Source organism: Melanerpes formicivorus, unplaced genomic scaffold (assembly GCF_026170545.1).
Source record: "Melanerpes formicivorus ecotype bairdi unplaced genomic scaffold, bMelFor1.0.p_v2 SCAF_34, whole genome shotgun sequence".
Classification (NCBI taxonomy): domain Eukaryota; kingdom Metazoa; phylum Chordata; class Aves; order Piciformes; family Picidae; genus Melanerpes; species Melanerpes formicivorus.
In genome coordinates this window covers 6,547,716-6,571,759 of record NW_027142386.1, presented here as the reverse complement: position 1 = coordinate 6,571,759, position 24,044 = coordinate 6,547,716, and the positions used below count along the sequence as shown (strand labels likewise).

At 48.9% G+C, this 24,044-nt stretch overlaps 1 protein-coding gene across 1 annotated transcript in view; it reads right to left on the bottom strand.

Annotated features, from left to right (window-relative positions):
* UNC5D (unc-5 netrin receptor D) overlaps positions 1–24,044 on the bottom strand; it is a 155,991-nt gene that overhangs the window by 40,661 nt on the left and 91,286 nt on the right. Inside the window, exons 5-7 of the mRNA XM_068156159.1 lie at positions 6,196–6,376; positions 4,415–4,582; positions 1,952–2,116 (exon numbers count right to left, since the gene is read on the bottom strand). Of these exons, the coding sequence (XP_068012260.1) occupies positions 1,952–2,116; positions 4,415–4,582; positions 6,196–6,376 (514 nt within the window). The remainder of the gene's footprint in view (positions 1–1,951; positions 2,117–4,414; positions 4,583–6,195; positions 6,377–24,044) is intronic.

The window sequence follows — 24,044 nt, the reverse complement described above, 5'->3', positions numbered from 1 at the left end:
GGGGACGGCTTCCAGGTCTTTGTAGCAAAGAGGGGGAGTTTTGTAATTTTTAACTGTGGGAATCAGTCCTGTTCTCAGGATCATAGGAAAGACAAATAATTCCAACAGCAAAAAGCTTGACCCAGTGGTAACAAGCGTGTGAAAGAACTCCCCCATGGAATGAAGCCATCATCAACAAGTAAATTGTGAATCATGACCCTCAGTGCTTAAGAGCCAGCTGCTAAGGACCAGCTCTTCCCCAGGCCACATTCTCCTTTCAAACCAGCACTCTTGGTTCCTCCACCTCTAAAGCCTAAGTGCAGCATGGATATGACTCTCAGGGCTGCCACACAACCACACAGTTCTGACCAGGTGTTCTCAAGGCAGGACAGGTAACCTTCACCACCCTGCAGTGTCACTAAGGCTTTTCCTGCAAGCAGTGACCAGACCAGGGCCACCTTTCATGAACTCTGGTGAAAACCACAGAGGAACCAACTAGATGGGAAGTCAACTCCTGAGTGTCACAAACAAGGAGAAGCTTACAGGCCTCAGCTGCATCTTTTCATGCCCCTTTCAATGCATCCTCCTGACAGCCTTCCAATGGAAATGCTAATCTGCAGACATGAATGCAGTCTGGGTTGATCAAGCCATCTGCAGGGAAGGGCATTCACTGAATGCGTGGGAAGGAGAAAGACCTCAGAAAGCATCTTGTGATCACCACACAGGTCCTCAAAAGCTGCATGAATTGCAGTGCTCCCAAACTCTCACCACTTAACTCTTTTCTAAAGCTCAGGGAAGGAAAACAAAGTTTGCATTTCAATTTCTGTCCCTTTTAAACACTGAGGCTTGGCTGCTCCACACCTTGGAGCTGGAGAGCTGCTCTGTAACCCTGGAAACTTCAAGTAGTTGGAGGCACAGAGCAAGAGTGCTGGGTATTCCCTGCCTCCAAGCCCAAACAAATCTCCATTTCATGTCTCAGCTGCAGTATTTGCAGTCCTGAAGCCTGAACAAACACACAGGATGCTGCCTGACATTAAGACACTATTAAAATCTCAGGGCTAAAAAGGGATTTACTTTTGTTCATCATTTTCCTCACCTCACCAGTGGTACTTCATTGAAGAATTAGGTTGGGCACAGCAGCTGTTTCTTTCTAGAGCTGCCAAGCAGCGCTGGGAAGGTGCCCATGGGGGGTGTGATGGTGAGCAGCACAAGGCTTAGGGTTTACAGCTGATGATCCCTCCGTTGTGTGAGTCATGGTGGAAGGAAAAATGACTGCACATAAATGCAAAAGATCAAGAAGGAAGGGCAATGCAGTACCCCAGACAGAGCATCATGGACAGGGAATGGCTAGCACTTCATTCCATCGAGGAATAAACTTGGGAATCTCTTCTTTATTTTGAGACTCTGCAGCTGGCTCAGGGTTTGCTGCAGCTCTACAGCTGCAGGGTTGATTTCTTGGCTCCTAGTTGCTTGTTGATAGTAGCACGCACCAAATGCCAGATGCTTTCCAGACATTAATGAAGGGCAAATCCTTTCACAGGGAACTCACCACAGAGTAGATTTGCCTTTATTTAACTTCTGTGTTAAAGGCAACAAAAGGAGTAAACTTTGACCTTAAACAGCTCTTTTACTGACTACTCACATTGGTGCTTTGCCAATTTCCATGCAAGAAGAAGGTAGAAGGCCAAGTAGTACATCCTGGGAGATGAGTGGTAGCAGATGGTCCTAGCTACACATTGGAAAAACCCTTTCTCTGGCTCTCCAGAATCAGCTGATAATAAATAGGTAGAGTCCATGCTACACACATCCAGTGCCCAGGAAACCACTGCGGATTTCAGGCTTCACATACACAACCTAGCAGCACATTCATGTTCAGCCAGAGGAGTGCCACTGCTGTGGGTCTGTGGCAGATCCACCACCTTACCTGGATTACAGCCCCCCCAAACCCAGTTCAATGCCAGCTGTGACTCACCTTGAATGCAAAGCCCATCGGTGCAGTTCTCCGACTCCTGGCCCAAGCCCTCGCAGAACTTTCCCCCGTTCCTGGGAGCAGGAGAGATGCACTCCCGGACCCTCAGGTGCTCACACTCAGGGCTGCACACAGACCACTCGCTCCACACCTCCCAGCTGCCATCCACTGGGTGGAGAAAGGAAAAAAAAACACCACCAAAAATCACTGCCTGTCATTATATGGTTCTAGATCAAACTGGTGTAGTGAAGAGGTCCTCCCAAGAACACTCAGTGTGTAACTCTCCTCAGGTCACAGAAAGTAAACCAAAGCAGAATTCTCATGCAAGGGGTAGCTTTAGATCCATAAAACACAGATTTCATACCACCTCGAGGGTGCAGGGCAGGAGCCTTGCAAAAGGCACCCAGGAGGGAAGCCCCTGCAAAGGGCACCCAGGAAGGGAGCCCCTGCAAAGGGCACCCAGGAGGGAACACCCTGCAAAGGGCACCCAGGAGGGAACACCCTGCAAAGGGCACGCAGGAGAGAACACCCTGCAAAGGGCACCCAGGAGGGAACACCCTGCAAAGGGCACCCAGGAGGGAACACCCTGCAAAGGGCATGCAGGAGAGAACACCCTGCAAAGGGCACCCAGGAGGGAACACCCTGCAAAGGGCACCCAGGAGGGAACACCCTGCAAAGGGCACCCAGGAGGGAACACCCTGCAAAGGGCACCCAGGAGGGAACACCCTGCAAAGGGCACCCAGGAGGGAACACCCTGCAAAGGGCACCCAGGAGAGAACACCCTGCAAAGGGCACCCAGGAGGAGAGCCCCTGCAAAGGGCACCCAGGAGAGAGCCCCTGCAAAGGGCACCCAGGAGGGAACACCCTGCAAAGGGCACCCAGGAGGGAACACCCTGCAAAGGGCACCCAGGAGAGAACACCCTGCAAAGGGCACCCAGGAGGAGAGCCCCTGCAAAGGGCACCCAGGAAAGAACACCCTGCAAAGGGCACCCAGGAGGGAACACCCTGCAAAGGGCACCCAGGAGGAGAGTCCCTGCAAAGGGCACCCAGGAGAGAACACCCTGCAAAGGGCACCCAGGAGAGAACACCCTGCAAAGGGCACCCAGGAGGAGAGCCCCTGCAAAGGGCACCCAGGAGAGAGCCCCTGCAAAGGGCACCCAGGAGAGAACACCCTGCAAAGGGCACCCAGGAGGGGAGCCCCTGCAAAGGGCACCCAGGAGAGAACACCCTGCAAATGGTACCCAGGAGGAGAGCCCCTGCAAAGGGCACCCAGGAGAGAACACCCTGCAAAGGGCACCCAGGAGGGGAGCCCCTGCAAAGGGCACCCAGGAGAGAACACCCTGCAAAGGGCACCCAGGAAAGAACACCCTGCAAAGGGCACCCAGGAAAGAACACCCTGCAAAGGGCACCCAGGAGAGAACACCCTGCAAAGGGCACCCAGGAGAGAACACCCTGCAAATCCAGTCAAGAACTGCAGGAGGAAACATTTCCTTTGCCAGCCAGCTCTTAGTTTCTAATCTTTCAGTACAAATTCTGCCTTCAAACCAGGCTGAGGTGGAGAGGCTGCACATGGACAAATGCTGACATTTACAAAATCCAGCAGAGCTGACTTGGAGGCTTCTGGGTAGTGCCCTCAGCAAGACAACAGATCAATACCCTGCTTTGCTGACTGACTTATAGCTGTCTCTGACCCTGTCCCAAACCAGAAGGCTTTTCACAGCTCCCTTTCCTTTGCATGCATCAGTCAAATTGAAGAGCAGTCAGATGATGACAGAGACACAAATAGCAGCAGGTTCCTTAAATCCCAGTTCAGGCCATGTTGAACCTAAAAACTCATTAAGACTAGAAGAGAGATTTGCCAGAATGCAGAGAAATTATGCTGTGACCACAGGCAAACAGAAACTCTTCAAACACCCCCACAGACATTCCTGCTTTCTTGAGCTGTGTGAAACATCAGTTCCAGTGTCAGGAAAAGGAGGATGCAGGTGGACAAATGAGTCCAGGGAACTAACACCATGCTCCACCTACAGCAGAAGCTCCATTTCAAAAGGTTAATAACACTTGGAAGCAAACTTTTGCAAGCCAAATAATGCTTTTAAATGAAGCTCCAGCTTGGGTCTCTGTGTTTCTCTCTAGGGTCACTATCATCACCTCCCTTTCTCTACACTCTCCCCCTCTCACACGGTTTTTCACACTGAACACATTGCTGTTTTGGGGCCATGGGGCTCATTCTGGGGCAGTTCATCTGGCTTCAGTGTAAGTTAAAGCATTGACAAACCTGGCAGCTCAGAGTGCAGGTGCCTCTGGAGGGCTCTGAGCTGCAGTCTAAACAAGGATAGAAGCATTTCCACTTCCCTTTGACCTCAGCAGGCTCCTCAAAGCACAGCTGTCTAACCTGGCACTTCAGACTGAAGAGCTCTCCCATAAAGCGACATTCAAAGTCATTCTTTAGCAGACACAACTCACCAGGGCAAAGAGAAGTGCAGGTGATTTTCTGCACTGACATTCCTTCACAGAAGGCACCTCCATTGAGGGGAGCAGGGTTGGTGCAGGTCCGAGATCGCTTCTGCCAGCCCCGTCCACACCGTGCGTTGCAGTTCGACCACTCGGTCCATGAGGACCAGCCTCCATTAACTGCAAAACACAACAGGGGTTGAGGTCATGGCAGGGATGCTAAGAGACATCAAGCAAGAAATCTGATCAGATCATTCCAAGTAATCTACAGAATGTTAGGGGGTGGAAGGAACCTCTAGAAATCAAGTCCGACACCCTGCCAGAGCAGGATCACCCAGGGCAGGTCACACAAGAACTCATCCAGGTGGGGTTGGATAGTCCCCAGAGAAGGAGACTCCCCAACCTCCCTGGGCAGCCTGCTCCAGGGCTCCAGCACACTCACAGTAAAGAAGTCTCTCCTCATGCTGAGATGGAACCTTCTGGGTTCCAGCTGGTACCTGTTGTGCTTTGTCCTATCACTTTGCACCACCAAACTGGCACCACCAGAGGGATCCTACTACTGGCACCACTAGAGGGACCTTGACCAACTGGACAGATGGGCAGAGTCCAATGGAATGGCATTTAACAAGTCCAAGTGCCAGGGGCTGCACTTTGGCCACAACAACCCCATGCAGAGCTACAGGCTGGGGTCAGAGTGGCTGAGAGCTCCCAAACAGAGAGAGACCTGGGGGTGCTGATTGACAGCTGCCTAAACATGAGCCAGCAGTGTGCCCAGGTGGCCAAGAGGGCCAATGGCATCTTGGCTTGCATTAGGAATAGTGTGGCCAGCAGGAGCAGGGAAGTCATTGTGCCCTGTGCTCAGCACTGGTTAGGCCACACCTTAAGTCCTGTGTCCAGTTCTGGGCCCCTCAGTTTAAGAAGGACATTGAGAGACTTGAAGGAGTCCAGAGAAGGGCAACAAGGCTGGGGAGAGGCCTTGAGCACAGCCCTGTGAGGAGAGGCTGAGGGAGCTGGGGTTGCTTAGCCTGGAGAAGAGGAGGCTCAGGGGAGACCTCATTGCCCTCTACAACTCCCTGAAGGGAGGCTGTAGCCAGGAAGGGGTTGGTCTCTTCTCCCAGGCACCCAGCACCAGAACAAGAGGACACAGTCTCAAGCTGCACCAGGGGAAGTTTAGACTCGAGGTGAGGAGAAAGTTCTTCACCAAGAGAGTCATTGGTCACTGGAATGTGCTGCCTGGGGAGGTGGTGGAGTCCCCATCCCTGGAGGTGTTCAGGAGGGGATTGGATGTGGCACTTGGTGCCATGGTCTAGTCATGAGGTCTGTGGTGACAGGTTGGACTCAATGATCTTTGAGGTCTCTTCCAACCTTAGTGATACTGTGATACAAACAAAGCCTGGCTTCTTCATCCTGACCCCCACCCCTCAGATACTTGTAGACACTGAGCAGATCCCCTCTCAGCCTTCTTTTCTCCAGACTAAATACCCCCAGGGCTCTCAGGCTTTCTCCATAGGAGAGACGGTCAAGTCCCCCAGTCATCTTCGTAGCTCTCTATTAGATTCTCCCCTGCAGCTCCCTGTCTCTCTCAAACTGGGAAGCCCAAAATTGGACACAGCATTCCAGCTGTGGTCTCAGCAGAACGGAATGGGAGGAGAACCTCCCTAGCCCTGCTGGCCACACTTTCCTTGATGTATGCCAGGGTGCCCTTGGCCCTCTTGGCCAGAAGGGGCAAGGATGTAGCCCAGCAATAAAAGCAGAGGTGGAAGTTTTCCCATGCTGATGAGGTTTTCACTGACCATACACCACGACTGTGGCAGACATGCTCCTTCTCTTGGCCACAATGTTGGCAGCCATGCAGGTGTAGTTCCCTGAGTCAGACAGCCGAGCCTGGCGGATGATGAGGTTGTGGTCTGCTCTGGTGTCGATGTTCTCATCCAGGTTGGAATCAATGGGCTCCTCATTCTTTAACCATTCCACCTGGAAAGGGATAAAGGGATGGAGCAGAGAAGAACATGAAGTAGGAAAGGAAAAGCCAGAAGTAAAAAGCAGCCAAGTGAAGGCTGATGTCTTGGGGTTATGATATCATTAACCCAAAGGGAAATACTTCCTGACACTCAAGGAACAGAGACGTGACCAATGGAGAGTCTCACCACCCTCCTACTGAAGAGCTGCTCCCTCAGCTCCAGTGTAACCCTGCTCTCCCTCAGCTTCAAACCATTTCCCCTTTGTCCTGTCTCTAGACACCCTCAGGAACAGTCCCTCTCCAGCCTTCCTGCAAGATGCTTCCAGCTATTCAAAGGCAGCTCTAAGGTTCCCCCTGGAGTCTTCTCTCCTGTCGGCTGAACAACCCCAGCTCCCTCAGCCTGTCCTCACAGCAGAGGTGCTCCAGCCCTTGGACATGTAATAAATATCATTAATTCCACTCTTTTTTTGGGAGTCAGGATGATGACATCACACAGGGTGGAAGATTCCCAGTTTACATAACCATTCTTAACCACAGACCACCAGTGCTTGTTATCGAGACACATAACCACCAGGAAATGCTGGGAGCAGCAGATTTCAATACATCTTCACTACTTCACCAACCAACATATCTCTGAACAGACCCAAGAATAACACTGCAAGGCATTTCTCTACTTGATACCTCTAAAACCAACCAGTTGAGGCTCAGGTTCAGCTGCTGTTACTGAAATGAAACATTAAACACAGGACCAGAATCAACATAGTCTGTTCAAAGACTGAATGAAATGTGAGCTGTTTGAATAGCTTTTCCCAGACCTGAAGGAGGTATGGCTGTAGCCTCGAGTCAAACTCCCTTCTCATCTCAGTTCAGATGAATAACCTCGTTTAGGAACTTGTGGAAGGACTTGGAACTTGGTGGTAATGAGCTTATGGATTTGGTAGCTACAGGCATTCATTAGCACACTGCTCTGCGCAGATGGTCTGCAATTTGTAGATTTTCCAGTTTATAAACAAATCTGCAAAGGCTGACCATCAAAGCCAATTAGATTTCATGCCAGGCAGCAGGTTTCCCCTTCCAGGAGCATCAGTCATTTTGGTGAGGTGGGGACAGGAGATGTGCAACTGCCACATCCACAGCTCCTGGTGGCCCGGCACCGCAGCAGTCAGCTGGGAGCCTCCCTCCAGGAGGTCTGGGGTCTGTGGTGCTGCTCTCCCGCACGCTGCCTGGAGTTAAACACAGCCTTTGCTTTACACATCTGGCAAGGGATGAGGCATGTTCTACATTTCACTCTGAGGGGAGTTACAAGCTTTTAGCTCTCTGGACTCTCCCTCAAGCTGCAGTTAGGCAGAGCTGGTCACAAAGGCAGAACATCCCCTTCATAGCCACAGATGGCCAGGCACATCTCTGGGGCAGCAACCACACAACCTAAATCCAGCAGTGCCGAGCTCTTCCCTTCATAACATCCCTTTGAGTGCATCTAATTTTCCTTTGGTCTGAGAAAGAGGAGGAACAATCCAGCAAAACCCACTTACCATTCAGTTCCCTTTCTGCAGTTAACTTTAATAATAATTACCAGAGGAGGGCTGCAGTTTAAATTATGGAGCAGCAGCAGCGGCATAAATCAAGTGACAGAAATTCAATGGCCACGGTCAGAATTAAACTCACTTTCTGTGCACTGTAATGACAAACATGTCTGATACTGCTGGAGTTCATCATTTCCCAGATATGTTTATACAGTTTGCATTTGCACTCTCCTCAGCTCAGAGGGGTTGGCAGGGCGGCGAGGGGGTGGCACAGGAGGGTTCCAAGTCCCCACTGCTGTTACACCAGCACTTTTCCAGGGGGCAATGCCCACTGATCCAGGCTTTCCTGAGCCTAGGGTTGCAAGGCTTGGGGGAATGAAAAAAACATTTACACTGAAGCAAAGCATTTAAAAGAAAGATGATCACAGTGAAGGGAGAACATTAACCAGACGGAACATAAAGATGAAAGCGTTGAGAGATGTGCGATCAGATGATGATTTGTGAGGGCACACGGTGCCTTTTGCTTCTTATCTAGAAGCTTGATGACACTTTGAATCCTCATCTCTAATTCCAGCCTTCCCCTCCCCTCAAAAAAAACCCCACAAACAACAAACCCAGAGATCTCCAAACTCATTCACTGCCTTTGCCTCTGCAGACGAAAGCTTTCAAAGTGGAGAACCGAGGCATGAATTTATAGGCTGCGCAGATAAGCTTGCAGGAGTCAGGGTGACAAGAGGTTGTTGTTACTTGCAGTGATGCAGCCTTTGGAAACAAGACTCAGCACACACAGATATGCAACAGCCACAAAACACCCAAGGAAAAAAGAAAACCATAAAGGCAACAAAGAAACCTGCAGTGTATCCGTGCTGCAAGGAGGCACAGTGCTCTGAGCTGCCAACCTGCACTGCCTGAAGAGCAGCAGACTCCAAAGTCATTAGCACTTAACTTCCCTCACTTGATCACCAGTGGAGGTCACCCAGTGGCTTGCAACATGATGAAATAAACTTCCTTTTGTAAAGAAGAACTGCTCTGTCTGGAGAGCTTAAATGTTTCCATCTCGAACTAGACTTGGAAACTGCTATAATCTGCCATGAGTTGCTCTGAAGCTCTCCTTTTTCTTTCCCCTCACATTAAATCTGCCCAGAATTAAAACCTCCCCATCAATGTCTAACACAGGCTAATCACATCATGATCTAGCAAAGAAATGCAGGGGCAGATATAGATTAACTCAGCCACTACATATTGGGTGGCAGCAGAGGAATTAGCATAATCAGAAATTTGTTCCAGTTACAGAAGGCAATTACCAAAGACCAGCTTACAGCATTATCACAGCAAAATCAGTTAAATACACCATAGCCAAGGCAGATTACCCCAGGAGTTAGCCAACCCTTTTCCTCTGAAAATGAAGCTCATCCCTACTCATCCTTAGTTGTCTCCTATGTACAACATTAACCCAGCCTGGCAGCGTCACAGGGACACAACTGCTGATGGGGTAGCAGGTGATGGAGTCTCACTGTGCTTAGGTATCCATACCAAACACCATGGTCACACAGCTTCCCATCCAAACACTCTGGGGACTTGCAAATATCCACAAGGAAATGAATAGAGGCAGAGCTGAGACTCTGGCAAAGATCATAGAATGATTTGGGCTGGAAGGGGTCACGAAGATGATCTAGTTCCAACCCTCCTGTCACACACAGGGACACCTCCCACCAGCCCAGGTTGCTCAAGACCTCATCCAACCTGGCCTTGAACACCTCCAGGGAGGGGGCATCCACAGCCTCCAAAGGTCTCTACAGTTCCTGAAAGCTCTGCACATTACATGGGTTATGCTTGTGGCTTTCATGACAAAAGGTTACCAAATGATGCCTCAGAATCTCAGCTGCTTTGGAGCTTGATGGCAGTGTCACTGGGAGCATCTTGTTGCCCTTTGAGAGGCACCATGTTGGGCCTTCCCCTGGACATCACCTGTGCCAGGCAAGGAGAAAAGCTGAGTGACTCCAGATGAGGAAATGTCATTCTGGCTGAGCATGGCTCCTCCTTTCCAGATTTGAGAGGGGGGCTACACAGCTGATAAAACCTCCTGCAAGGCTGAAGAATCTCCTTACTTGCAGCAACAGCACTTGGGTTTTGTGTTTGCTTGGTTTAATACCAAACTTACTAGTTAAACCTTGATGATTAGAGTAGGTCAGGATACCAGTTCCAGGCCTGAAGTGCTGAGAGCTCTTCATCAATTGTTCCATCTAATTTAAACATCCCAAGAGCTGGCTGCCCATGACTGAATTCTCTATTCTTCCCAGAGCATTTTGTTTGAGACTATAAAGAGATTTAGCACCCAACAGGAACAATCCAGCTCAGAGTTCTTTTTGTAGGTCAGAAAACAAAGGATCCTCGGCACTTCTGCTTTTGGATTATACAATCCTGCCCTTTAAACACAACATCTGACTTTCTCCTGTGGTCAATAAGCAGAGTACATATATATATATATCAAAGATAATATAGTTAGAATGTCAGCTTCTCTTCAAGAGGGAATCAATTGCTTTCTCAGTGCAACATAAACACTTCAGGATTTGAAGATGGGAAAGGTCAACACCCAGCTGACAGCAGCAGAGATGTTTCTCCTAGCATGGGCAATTTGCAGGTATTAAATATTCTCTCAGGTGGAGGAAGCAGGAAACTCACCCTCCACCTTCTTTCTGAGCCCACCCCAACATTGTTGTACTGGCCAGTATTTGTGTCTTCCAGGTAAAACTCTTTGGTCAGGCCCAGATGTAATTAATATTTTAAACACAGCTCCAACAGAGCAGTGCTTAGAAGTGTGGTGTAGAATGCAGTGGCTGAGTCTGTACAGGCTGCTGGGGAGGCTGCAGGCAACTGCACCAAGCACAGCTGGACCTCACACTTCCACAGATTCCCAGAATGGTTTAGGTTCTATTCTACTCTGAGGGCAAACTTGGTGAAGAGTTTGGAGCACAAGTCCTATGAGGAGAGGCTGAGGGAGCTGGGGTTGCTTAGCCTGGAGAGGAGGAGACTCAGGGGAGACCTTATTGCTCTCTACACTGCCTGAAAGGAGGTTGCAGACAGGCAGATGTTGGTCTCTTCTCCCAGGCAACCAGCACCAGAACAGGAGGACACAGTCTCAAGCTGCACCAGGAGAGGTTTAGGCTGGAGGTGAGGAAGCAATTCTACACAGAGAGAGTGATTGCCCATTGGAATGGGCTGCCTGGGGAGGTGGTGGAGTCACCATCATTGGAGGTGTTCAGGAGGAGACTTGATAGGGTGCTTGGTTGCATGGTTTAGTTGATTAGGTGGTGTTGGATGATAGGTTGGATGTGATGATCTCAAAGGTCTCTTCCAACCTGGTTTATTCTATTCTAAGGTTGGAAAGGAGCTTAAAGATCATCCAGTCCCAGCCCCATGCCATGGGCAGGGACACCTCCCACCAGCCCAGGTTGCTCAAGGCCTCATCCAATCCAGTCCTGAACTCCTCCAGGGAGGTGCTCCTTGTAGAGAGGCAGAAGCCATCACTTTTTGAGCAGGCAGAAGCACAAGCAGCACACCAGGGAGTGTGACCAAACAGCAAGTTTACAAGTGACAGCGATGGTAAATACTGCTGCGATGTGTGGCTGCACCTGACTTGATGTTAATTCAAAACCAATGACCTGGGATGAAAGTGCTTTGTAACTCCACATTTTGCTCATGGCTCATAGATTCCTCAAGCATTTTCTCTCTTCTGATTTCTTTATTCTCAAAGGTCTCCTCCACACATCTTCCTACTGCAGCTGAAGGTGCCCATTGTCTTGTCATTGCTAACATTAGCTCTAACTTGGAGAGAATCAGAATCCTCTATATGGTAAGAAATGTTATCCAAAAAACCAGGTTTAGGGTGGAGGTGTTAAAAATAACCACAAGTGGTACAGATAAATGCAAAGATTCCTGTGACAGAGAGGACCCAAAAAAAGGGGAGACTTGACAGGGTGCTTGGTGGCATAGTTTAGTTGGTTGGGTGGTGTTGGATGATAGGTTGGACGCGATGATCTTGAAGGTCTCTTCCAACCTGGTCTGGTCTATTCTATTCTATTCCATTCTGTGTCCTAAAAACAAGAGACAAATGTCTTGGCACACAGACCATGCCAAGAAGATGCAACAAGAAATAATCAGGAATGTTGGTGCATTTGCATGCCTGTGTCCTTCATCTGATGTGTCCTGCACTTAGGTTTTTAATTAGACAATCCTAGCATGGCTGTGTGGCAATGCCAGCAAGGAGCAGTGGGAGCAATCTGGCAGTGCAGGCCTAGAGCCTGACATGATGGTAGGGCCATGCTCAGCATAAGTGCAGAGCCAGCTAGCAGTGTAGCAAAACAGTGCTGTGCCTGCAGCATGGAACTAAAGCAGGGCACTGGTAGCTATAAACACAGAAAGTTATCTTGGGACAACAGGACATGCACCTGCATCAACAGCCTCGGGTGTCGTTAGTAGTGTGACCAATAATCTATAACAGTGTGATGTGTGGTGACTCAGAGGGAACCAATGAAACCATGCCAACAAGGCTCTCCAAGTTTATATGTTGTAGAAGTTCCCTTGCTACACACTTCTGCCTTTCCTTTCCCTTCTTCTTCCTTGCTTTACTTTACTGTGCTGCACTCGCACCATAGGCCTGCAATACTGGAACAATAAAGGAACAATACTCGATCACATTGGTCAGCTGTATTGACTCCAATCTCCGTCCCATTATGGCTCAGGTTGGAAAGTACCTCAGAGATCCTCTGCTCCAACCTCCCACCCACAGCCAGGGACACCTCTCAACCAGACTCAGCTGCTCAAGTCCTCATCCAGCCTAGCCATGAACACCACCAGGCAGGAGCCATCCACAGCCTCCCTGGGCAGCCTATTCCAGAGCCTCACCACCCTCGCACTGAAGAACTTCCTCCTCTGCTCCAGTCTAACCCTGCTCTCCCTCAGCCTCAAATCATTCCCCCCCACAGGATCACAGTATCACTTAGGTTGGAAAGGACCTCGAGGATCATCGAGTCCAACCTGTCAACACAGACCTCATGACTACACCATGACACCAAGTGCCACGTCCAGTCTCCCCTTGAACGCCTCCAGGGTCGATGACTCCACCACCTCCCTGGGCAGCACATTCCAATGACCAATGACTCGCTCGGTGAAGAACTTCCTCCTCACCTCGAGTCTAAACCTCCCCTGGCGCAGCTTGAGACTGTGTCCCCTTGTTCTGGTGCTGGTTGCCTGGGAGAAGAGGCCAATCCCTTCCCAGCTACAACCACCTTTCAGGTAGTTGTAGAGGGCAATGAGGTCAAAATAAGAAAACCATCCTTAATAGATGCCCACCTTGGCCTGTCTCCGGACACCCTCAGGAAAAGTCCTTCCGCAGCCTTCCTGCAGGGTCCCTTCAGGTTTGTTTCTGCGCTTTAAAACCACAACCAAAGATTCAAGTTGCTGGCAAATCCAGATTAGGGGAACAGAGACAAATGCAGGTGGGAGGGGGCGAGTCAAGATGAGGAAGCACGAGGTGTTCAAGAGGGGATTGGATGTGGCACTTGGTGCCATGGTCTAGTCATGAGGTCTGTGGTGACAGGTTGGACTCGATGATCCTCGAGGTCTCTTCCAACCTTGGCAATACTGCGATACTGTAATAGGAAAGGTGACAGTCTGTAAGTGCACCTCAATTTAAAATGCTAAAGGTGGGCAAGAAGTTGACTCAGAGAGGCTATTTTAAAACACTGTTACAAAGATACATTGCTAAATATGCCCCAGCTAATGATACATGGGCTGATTGTTAAAGATTACAATCAGATCCCCAAATAAAATTATCTTTATTCCTATTTTTGGGGAAGTAAGTCTCTAACATTAATTGGAACTCTTTCTCTTTCTTTTTCTTTGGTGGGTTGTTGGGTGGGTTTTTTTTTTATAAGCCTCCAGGAAAATAAAAAATTATGGATGAATCAGCACTGATAAACCCAAAGGTTATTATCTGGCCTTCTAGGGTAGTTTTCCAGTGGGGCAGAGCACACAAATGACTTCAGTTATTTCATAGTAAGCAAAAAAGAACTGATCCAGCTGAAACTCAGATCCTAGTCCCTTGACTCTGAAGCTCAGCAATATTAGTGAGCAGATGAGACTTGGCTCCAGCTTTTCTTCTGAATAACTCAGAACCTGAGCACACAGAATAGAATTAACCAGGTTGGAAAAGACCTTAGAGATCATTGAGTCCAACCTATCATCCAACACCATCTGATCAACTAAACCATGGCACAAAGCACCCTATCAAGTCTCCTCCTAAACACCCCCAGTGATGGTGACTCCACCACCTCCCTGGGCAGCACATCCCAAAGGCCACTCACTCTTTCTATGAAAACTTCTTCCTATCATCCAGCCTAAACCTCCCCTGGCACAGCTTGAGACTGTGTCCTCTTGTTCTGTTGGTGGTTGCCTGGGAGAAGAGACCAACCCCCACCTGGCTACAGCCTCCCTTCAGGTAGTTGTAGAGAGCAATAAGGTCTCCCCTGAGCCTCCTCTTCTCCAGGCTAAACAACCCCAGCTCCCTCAGCCTCTCCTCACAGGGCTGTGCTCCAGACCCCTCCCCAGCTTTGATGCCCTTCTCTGGACACATTCAAGCAACTCAACTCAACTTAACTTGATGATGTCACACACCTCAGGTCAGGGTGTGCAAGGCACACTCTGTGTTTCTCAGGGCAGTGACTGTGCCCCTGCACTGGGCACTGGTGAAGCTACACCAAGAGTCCCGAGTTCAGTTTTGAGTTCTTCACTGCAAGAAGGACATTGAGGTGCTGGAGCAAGTGCCTCAGGGAGGTGGAGGTTGGTCTCTTCTCCCTGTTATCAGGTGATAGAAGGAGAGAAAATGGCCTGAAATTGTGCCAGGGGAGGGTTAGGTTGGAGATGAGGAAAAATTTCTTTGCTGCAAGAGTGGTCAGGGATTGGGACTGGCTGCCCAGGGAGGTGGAGGAGTCCCCATGCCTGGAGGTGTTTAAGAAACCTGTGGCCACGGCACTCTGGGACATGGTTTAGTGGCCAGGGTGTTTTTCCAACCCAAACAGTTCTATGGTTCTGTTGAGAATGAGGATGGGTAGAAAGAAACAAAGAAAAGCTAAAGGCTCCAGATTACCAAACACACTGAAGATGCAACCTTCAGGAATCAGAGACAAAAGCCAAACAAGACCTCTAGGCACTTGCAGAGCACCAAGAAACGACCACAACAGTTGCTCCTCCTGCTGGCCAGAACAGCAGGGAGTGTTGGTAAAGTCTTGTTCAGCCAAAACATCCACCACAGCAGTTTCCAAATCCTTGCAGAACTCTCTCAAACAATTACCTTTAGAATCATAAACACAATCCTTAAGTCTCACAGCTTCCCCTTTCGTGTCCAGTTCTGGAAGCCTTATTACAAGTGGGATATGGACACGATGAAGGCATCCAGGGAAGGGCCATGAGGATGAGCAGAGGGCTGGAGCACCTCTCCTATAAGGACAGACTGAAGGAGTTGGGGCTGTTCAGTCTGGAGAAGAGAAGGCTCCCAGGTGACCTCATTGTGGCCTTCCAGTATCTGAAGAGGGCTACAAGAAGTCTGGGGAGAGACTTTTCAGGATCTCAGGTAGTGATAGGACTAGGGGGGATGGAATGAAGCTGGAGGTGGGGAGATTCAGGCTGGAGGTGAGGAGGAAGTTCTTCCCCATGAGAGTGGTGAAGCCCTGGAATGGGTTGTCCAGGGAGGTGGTCGAGGCCCCATCCCTGGGGGTGTTTAAGCCCAGGCTGGATGAGGCTCTGTCCAGGCTGATCTAGTGTGGGGTGTCCCTGCCCATGGCAGGGGGGCTGGAACTAGATGATCCTTGTGGTCCCTTCCAACCCTGACGGATTCTATGTTCAAGCATTCAAAATTCAGAACAGCCCTGAAAACAGTAGCAGGAAAATAGCTACCACTGCAAAACAGGAGGAAAATAAAAAGCCCCCAAGCACACAGCTTTATAAAATGAATTATCTATTCAGGGGAACTACAAAGTTATCTCACTTGATTTTGTTCCCTCCTCCGTTTAACCAATCTGTTTCAGAAGTGTTTTGCTCCTGCATTTCTCTTTCATGACCCTCAGCACCTCCTGGGTCTTCTGATTTGCTTGGAACGAGTCAAATCTCAGCAGGAAAAACAAACATGATGGGTTTGGTTTTTTTCTGCTGGAGGAAAACACAGCTCACAGCTCACAGTTCACTTCCTTGAATGAATCACAGCACACACAGACACACTCATTCTGCAGAGAACATTCCAGGAGTTTTTGGGTTTTCCCCCCCTCCCCTAGATAAAAGTTTTATGTGAAGGGACTAAGACACCTCCAAGTAGCTGCAAATTGTACCAAATCAGCAAAAGAGGCACCTGGAGATATTACTAAAGAGACAAGAAGAGAGCTGACAAATGTCAGTGTTTCATATAATTGGTACAGGTGGAGAGGGGAAAAAAAAGGGAGAAAAAATAAAGGTAAAAGTGAAAAATGAAGTGACAGATTTAAGGCATTCAAACAGTGCAGTGGCAGGGTAACAGAGAGGGAAGGAGAATCTCCAGCTGCTTATTAGGATAGCAGAAGGCAACGACACAGCTTAAGTGATCTTCCTCTCTCTGCTGACTGGCAGCAAAGGGCTGTAGCAGCTTCTAGCTAAAGGGAGCAGTTGTCCACTCAACTGGGGGAGAGCCCTGCAGGCTCAGGGGGAGGGGGGTGGGGTGTTGAAGAGCCCTGCAGGCTCGGTGGGGGGAAGAGCCCCAGAATTGTTTTGTTTGCAAGAGACCACAGAGGTCATGAAATCCAACCATTAACCCAGCACCACCAGGTCAGAACTGAACCAGGTCAGAACTGAGCCCCTATTACAAGAGGGATATGGAGGTGCTGGAAGGTGTCCAGAGAAGGGCCACGAGGATGATCAGAGGGCTGGAGCACCTCTCCTGTGAGGACAGACTGAAGGAGTTGGGGCTGTTCAGTCTGCAGAAGAGAAGGCTCCCAGGTGACCTCATTGTGGCCTTCCAGTATCTGAAGGGGGCTACAGGAAGGCTGGGGAGGGACTGCTCAGGATCTCAGGGAGTGATAGGACTAGGGGGAATGGAATGAAGCTGGAGGTGGGGAGATTCAGGCTGGAGGTGAGGAGGAAGTTCTTCCCCATGAGAGTGGTGAAGCCCTGGAATGGGTTGTCCAGGGAGGTGGTTGAGGCCCCATCCCCTGGAGGTGTTTAAGCCCAGGCTGGATGAGGCTCTGGCCAGGCTGATCTAGTGTGGGGTGTCCCTGCCCATGGCAGGGGGTTGGAACTGGATGATCCTTGTGGTCCCTTCCAACCCTGACTGATATTATGATGATACATGTCCCTCAGCGCCACATCCACACAGCTTTGGAACCTCTCCAGGGGTGGGGACTCCACCACTGTGCTGGAGTTTCAAACTATGCTAAATAGCTCTGGGCTCGATTTCCAGGAGAAATTACAGACCATGCTTAGCTTACCTGGAACTTAATTAGCTCTTCACTAAATGATAACCATATCACAAGCAGTGTGTCCACAACACTGCTGTGCTGACGAGCTTAGTCAAACAGTCCACATCTTGGGCACAGGCTTGAGAGCTACATTTGGGTGACAGCTGCATTACAGAATGAGAACAACTGCAGCTCTAACACACACAGAACCCCAACCAATCCAGTTTTGCCAGGCCTTAAACAGCCCACCCCTCCCTGAGGTTACTCACCTGCACTGACTCTGGCTATTAGAATAAACTTTATTAGAATAAACCAAACCAGGTTGGAAGAGACCTTCAAGATCATCGTGTCCAACCCATCAACCAATCCAACCCACCCAAACAGCTAACCCATGGCACCAAGCACCCTGTCAAGTCTCAGCTATGGGGCTGTGGAGCTGTGATGCTCTTTCTGATGAGCTTGAACACAACAAAAAGTGCTCAGAGCCTCCCAGAGAGGGGCCATTTAGAAATTCCTCTTGACTCAGATACTCACAAGGCATTATTTTATCTGCCCCTGTCACTTCAACACTGCAGTTTAAAACCATGTAAGACAAAGCCCTCAGACACATTTTCAGATGTGGAGCACACCAGGCTGCCCTTGTGTTTGTTCATGTCTTAAAAAGAGATGTTTGCTTGCAAGTCAGCTGCCTGCCATGGAAACAAGGACAAACACGAGGAAGAAAAGCAGTGCCATTAACAACATGGGCTGCCCACAACACTGCAGAGTTACCAACCTCCACATAAAAGAGCACCCAAAATCCTTCCACTTCACTGCTAAACAGCTTAACAATAAGACTTGAAAAAAAATATGATTGGAAAGAAGCAAAATAAAAAGGAAAAGGGGAAAAAAAACCCTAACCCCACATTAACCTTTTCCACAGCCACCTATCCCTGAGAGGTACACAGCTAATAAAAGCCACTACAATCCCTGCAGCACACTTAAAAGCCTGCCAGCTCTGTACCAAACCATGCTCCTTTTATTCCCCACTTAGGCAGAATAACTGTGAAATCTAAAGCTCTTTATTTTAGCATATTGAACAAGAGCATTAAAGTGGTTTTTACAAGCACTGATAACCACAAACCGTTTTTGCCTTTGAAACCTGGTCTTTGTTTGAACCTCTGCAGAATATTACTGCAGGCTCTGTGCTCTGCGTTACAGCTGCTGCTATAGTCCCTAATCTATGATCTGGGCTGAGGGGAAAGAAAAGTTCAGGGTGCTGAAGAGGGAATGCTTTAGGAAAAGACAAGACAGAAAGGTAGCCCTGGAGCACGAATTTCCCTCCAAGAACCAGGTGTTGGAGGGCAAGGACTGGATACTCTGTCTAGCCAAAGATGAAACTCCTTCTACAACCTTCCTGCAGGTTCCCTTTGGCTATTGGGAGGCAGCAATAACGTTCCCCCACAGTCTTCTCCAGGCTGAACACCCTCAGCTCCCTCAGCCTATCTTCATAGCAGAGCAGCTCCAGCCTTTGAATCATCTTTGTGGTCTCTTCCATACTCACTCCAGCAGCTCTGTGTCCCTCTTCTGCTGGTGACACCAGAGCTGGAGGCAGGATTGGCGGTGAGGTCTCAGCAGAGCAGAGTCAAGGGGCAGAATCCCCTCTCTTGCCCTGCTGCCCACACTCTTTTTGCTGCAGCCCAGCACACAGCTGCCTGCTGGGCTGCATGAGGGCACCGCTGCCTCCAGGGGAGCTTCTCGTCAATCAACAGGCCCAAACCTCTATCCGCAGGGCTGCTCTCAATGAACTCTGCATTCAGCCTGGATTTGTGCCTGGGACTGGCCTCACCCAAACACAGGACCCTGCACTTTGACTCGTCAAACCATCTGCATCCTGGCTTTGTGTTGCCCTTGCCTCTGAAGCCACCAGAGGCTGAAACAAAGAGGCTTTCGCTACGCGTGCGAAGCGCAAGCTGTTTGCATTTAGCAATCACACTCCCTTTCCTATAACTAGGCACAAGATTCATTGAAGGCCATAACTCAGCAGCCTCTTTTTTTTTTTGCCGTGGTGTTTTTACTACAATTCCATTATCCTGCCATATTCCATTCCACTCTCTGTGTACAAGCCCCATAAATACACCAAGCCTATGTAAAACAGGCGGCAACGACTCTCACGACTTGCGGGATCCTTGCAAGCTTTGGAATTTTATGTGGGTTTCACATTTTGTTGATGTGTTGGCAATGGGATATGCACTGCCCAGAAGAGAAATGATTTTACATTTCCATTAAAAGCCCCAGCAGTAAATAAACCATTGGAGCCCTCGCAGATATTCACTGCAACATCTACAGCACTCCATTAAAGTGTCAAACCTCTGTTAAACGTGTGAAAAAGTAGCCCTGGCTGTGGCACGTTTAAAACTTAAATATATGCAGATATTAAATGATAAAGATGTGTTAGAGGGTTCCACAAAACCTCTGCAGAGCACTCAGCACAAGTTTACATCCATCAGTAAGGGTTTAGCACAACAGCTGCCCTTTTATTACAGAGGGGGGGAAAAAAAAAGCCACCACCAAACCCCACAAAACCAACCCCCCCACACACACACACACGTCAGGCAGGAGGCGGGGGGGAAGAGCTGCCAGTTGCTACTGGTGCTCCAATATGGGCTAGGCAGAGATTTAGGCTCAGAGTATTTATTTGTAATAATAAAAAGGGATTTAGAATAAATTTTAAGGTCAACTTCTGCTCGGATTTGCACCTCCTGCATCCCAATGGATTTCAGGCACGTCTAGAGGCAGTTTGGCTCTCCTGAGCCCAACACTAACCCACAGGTCTCACAGTAGCCTTGTTCTAGTCGGGATAAGCAGAGCCTGGCAAGCTCATGAGCTGTTTGGGGTTTATTTCTTTGGAAGCCTGAGGTTTACAAGCACTTAGCTCGAACATCCTGGTTTCTATGGCACTTCAGAACAGGGGGAATGACATTTCCAAGCAGCAGCAGAGATCCACTGTAGCTCCCAAGGATGACAGAAGGCATTCAACTCACCCCAGGCCAACTGTGTGCATTTCCATGGCAGTTGTAGGAGGTGCTCCACTCTACAGGACTATCAAGCTTCACACCCTGCTTCAAAATTAAGACATACTGAGTTTACATTAAGCCTAGGTCTCGAGGAGGTGACAGAAACTCCTTCTGATGGTCTATTTCAGTACAGCACACGGAAGCTTTCTCTCCAGCTAAAGAAACCTTTCAAAACCTTAATATCAAAGTCTGCTGAATTAAACAGCTTGGGAAACTCAAAGCCCTTTGGTCACTGGTAGAAGAGTCAGCTGGAACACACCTCCAACAAACCACAACAGCTGTCTGAAAAGATTGCTAGCTCCAAAAGCAAGGGGTTTGGGGTTTGGTGTTGGGTTTTCTTCCTTGCTCCTGTACCAAAAATGAGTAGTATTTTATTCTCTAATCAGGTAGAGCATACAGAACAGAGATTAGCCTAAACTTAATTAAATGGATATTGAGCCAGTATTTTCCAGGTTGCACTCTGAGGCAGGTTTGACAACTGCCCCAGAGTGCAGCACCACGACTATCAAGAACCAGACAGCAAGAAGGAATTACAGTCACTGAAGGAGAGAGGATGTTATAATTTATTCTGTTTGCTGACTCTGTTGCAAAGCACCAGGATCTATTAGTCACATCGATCCCAGATGCTCCAACTAAGCTGCTACAGAGCTGCATGAAATGACAGAGCCGACGCGGCCACATCCTTCACCCTTTCACTTGGAAAGCAAATGCTTGTGTCACCCAGAGGCAGGAACTCCAGTGCTCAGTATGTTCTTAAAACTAATAGAAAGAAAAACATGCCTTGGGAAGTGGACAGGAGAACACTAAGGTATGATCAGGGCTCCCAACCTGACAGTGTTATGGATATGAAGTCTTACCAAAGTTGGTTTATACAGCCAAGGTAATGGGTGAAAACAGCACTAGATCATAGTATAATATCATAGTATCATAGTATCAGTCAGGGTTGGAAGGGACCACAAGGATCATCTAATTCCAACCCCCCTGCCATGGGCAGGGACACCCCACACTAGATCATGCTGCCCAGAGCCTCATCCAGCCTGGTCTTAAACACCTCCAGGGACGGGGCCTCGACCACCTCCCTCATTACCTCGTGGTAATGGCAGGGCTGTAGTATCCAGCAAAGAGCAGTACAGCATGGGTTTCTCAAGGAGGAAGGCTTGATACCTATTTAGAAACCTGCAGCTTCCATCTCTGTTGCTTTGCACTTTGTCTATCGATTCGAAGCTGAGATTTGTAGAGAAGCCTTGGCTGGGTGACCCAGGCTGGCTGGCTCTGGGACCCAGATGTCTTTAACTCCTCTAAACCTCTTTGTGACCCTACATGCAAAGGGTTACAGATTCTCAGAGAACCTGGCAGCATCTAAAACTCTCATCACTCAGGCTAGACAAGGCTTCGAGCACAAAAATCCCACTTCAGCTGCCCAGCCCTAAAGTCTGAACCACACAAATGTGTTCTACACCCACAGGAGCCCCAGGGGAAGCTGGAGACAAAACAAAAGGAAAAGGATCTCCAAGAGGAGGCTTTAGAGAATTATTTAAACACCAAAGGAGGAGAAAGTACCAAGCAGGATGAAGGAAAGACTGAAAATGCCAACGCTCAGCATACACACACAGAGCAGCAAGCCTCTCAAAGACAGCTAAAAGAAGGATCTACTTTTTATGCCTTCCCTCCCAACACTCCCCCCAAAATCAGTTCCAAGAAACTGAAGAGAGCACAGCCTAGAGGAAAAAACTGCTTAAAGAAAGACTAAAAGGTCAGTTGAGAAGGGAAGGGAAAAAAATGTGTCAGGAGACTCTCTTGAGAAGATGTATAGGAGAAGAAACAAAAGCTCCTATCACATCCTGCACTCCATAAAATGGAGCAGCGCCTAAACCCCCTCAGAATTACATGAGCAGAAGGCAAAAATCGATCTGCACCACTTGGTGACTGAACTCAGCCTTCTGAGTATTACTACTCGCGTGATCCCGAGCTGGGAGGAACAATTGCCTCTTGATAAAGCTTTATCCAGGATTGAGATGAATGAAGAGAGAAATGCCTGAGAACTTGAGAAGCAGGGGTGGGGAGGTAAACTGAGAGCCCAGCGAGCTGCATTAGGCACTGTGCAACACGTTCTCTGCTGAAATCAGGCTCAGCTAAGCCTCATTTGCTCCAGCCACTCTTCATTTCCCATTTTCAAGGCTGAGCTGTAGCCATTTATAAACCACACACAAGACTTAAGAGTGTGGCTAATGCTGAAGGCCCAGCACATTTGATCAAGGCTACAGGTTAAAGATATGCTCTGAAAGTCCTCTTAAAAGCAGCATAACATTTTCTTGGTGTAGGAGACAAAGCAGTGCACCATGAATAACTGCTGTGCCTTCCCAGGAACGAGGCAAAGCAATAAACTAAACTTACACAACAATAAAGCACAAAACACATCAAGATAGCACTGTACTGGAAAAAAAAACATTAACATCACTCAAGGATGAGGAGGGCTGTACCTCAATACCACGATGCACTGTCACCAGGAGATGAGGCAAGTCACACGTGGGGCTGGCTGCCCACCAGGACGAGCCCCAGTGGATTTATTTGATGTATTTGTAGATGAAGTGATGAGTTCTCTGAGCTCATGGAGCCTGGCATGTGGCTGTGTGCTAGCCCAGGGAGCCACAATGACTGAAGAGGGTTGTAGTGCCTCAGCTAAGGCACTTTGAAGCTGCTCTGCACCTGTGTTTGAGTTGTGGGGAAGGGCTCTTCCCAGAACAGAAGGTTGAGCATGAAGAAAGGCTGCTGCTAAGCCAGGCTGCTGCAAAGTGCAGCTCCAAGATATGCATCACGTACTGTGTCACAGAATCACTTAGGCTGAAAACATCTTTAAGATCAACTCCAGCCATGAACCTAACAGTACCAAGTTTGCTGCTGAACTAAATCCCTCATCACCACATCTACACATCTTTTAAATCCCTCCAGAGATGGTGATTCAACCACTGCCCTGGGCAGCCTATTCCAGGGCTTGACAACCTTTGCAGTGAAGAATTTTTTCCTAATGTCTGACCTCAACCTTCCCTATCAAACCCACTGCTTTTAAAAGGTCTTCTTATTTTCCAATAGAGAGAAGCCATCACTCACAAATGTCTTTAAAATGTCCCCAGAACAAGCTGTATAGAATGAGCAGAGTTAGTCTTGTCAAGAGAGGATCAGCACCAGGAGCAAAAGTTGAAGATCTTGCTCTGGCAAACTCAATATTCAGCTCCACCTTTTCTGTCAGGAGAGCTCAACCTCCCCTCTCACCATGCCAGTGAAAATCAGCAATACTCTCTCTGAGTGAAACAGGCTCAGCAAAACAAGAGTTGGGCCCAGAGGTCTAAGCCCAAGATATCCACCTGCCAGCCTAACCAAACTGCCCAGCAGAGGACTCAGAGCTGAGCTGGTCCCTGTACAACCCCACAACAGCCTCCCTGCACACAGCCCAGCTAAAGGAGGCTGCACACAATTCATTAACATCTCTATGGGGAGAATCTGCTGGGGGACTGGAAGCCAGAACTGTCTCCTCCCTAGGCCAGCTCTGCATCAATAGTGAAAGAAATGGCTCTGGTCCCACCAAGCCTGTGCCAGCAGAGACTCTGTTATACTGAAATCAACATT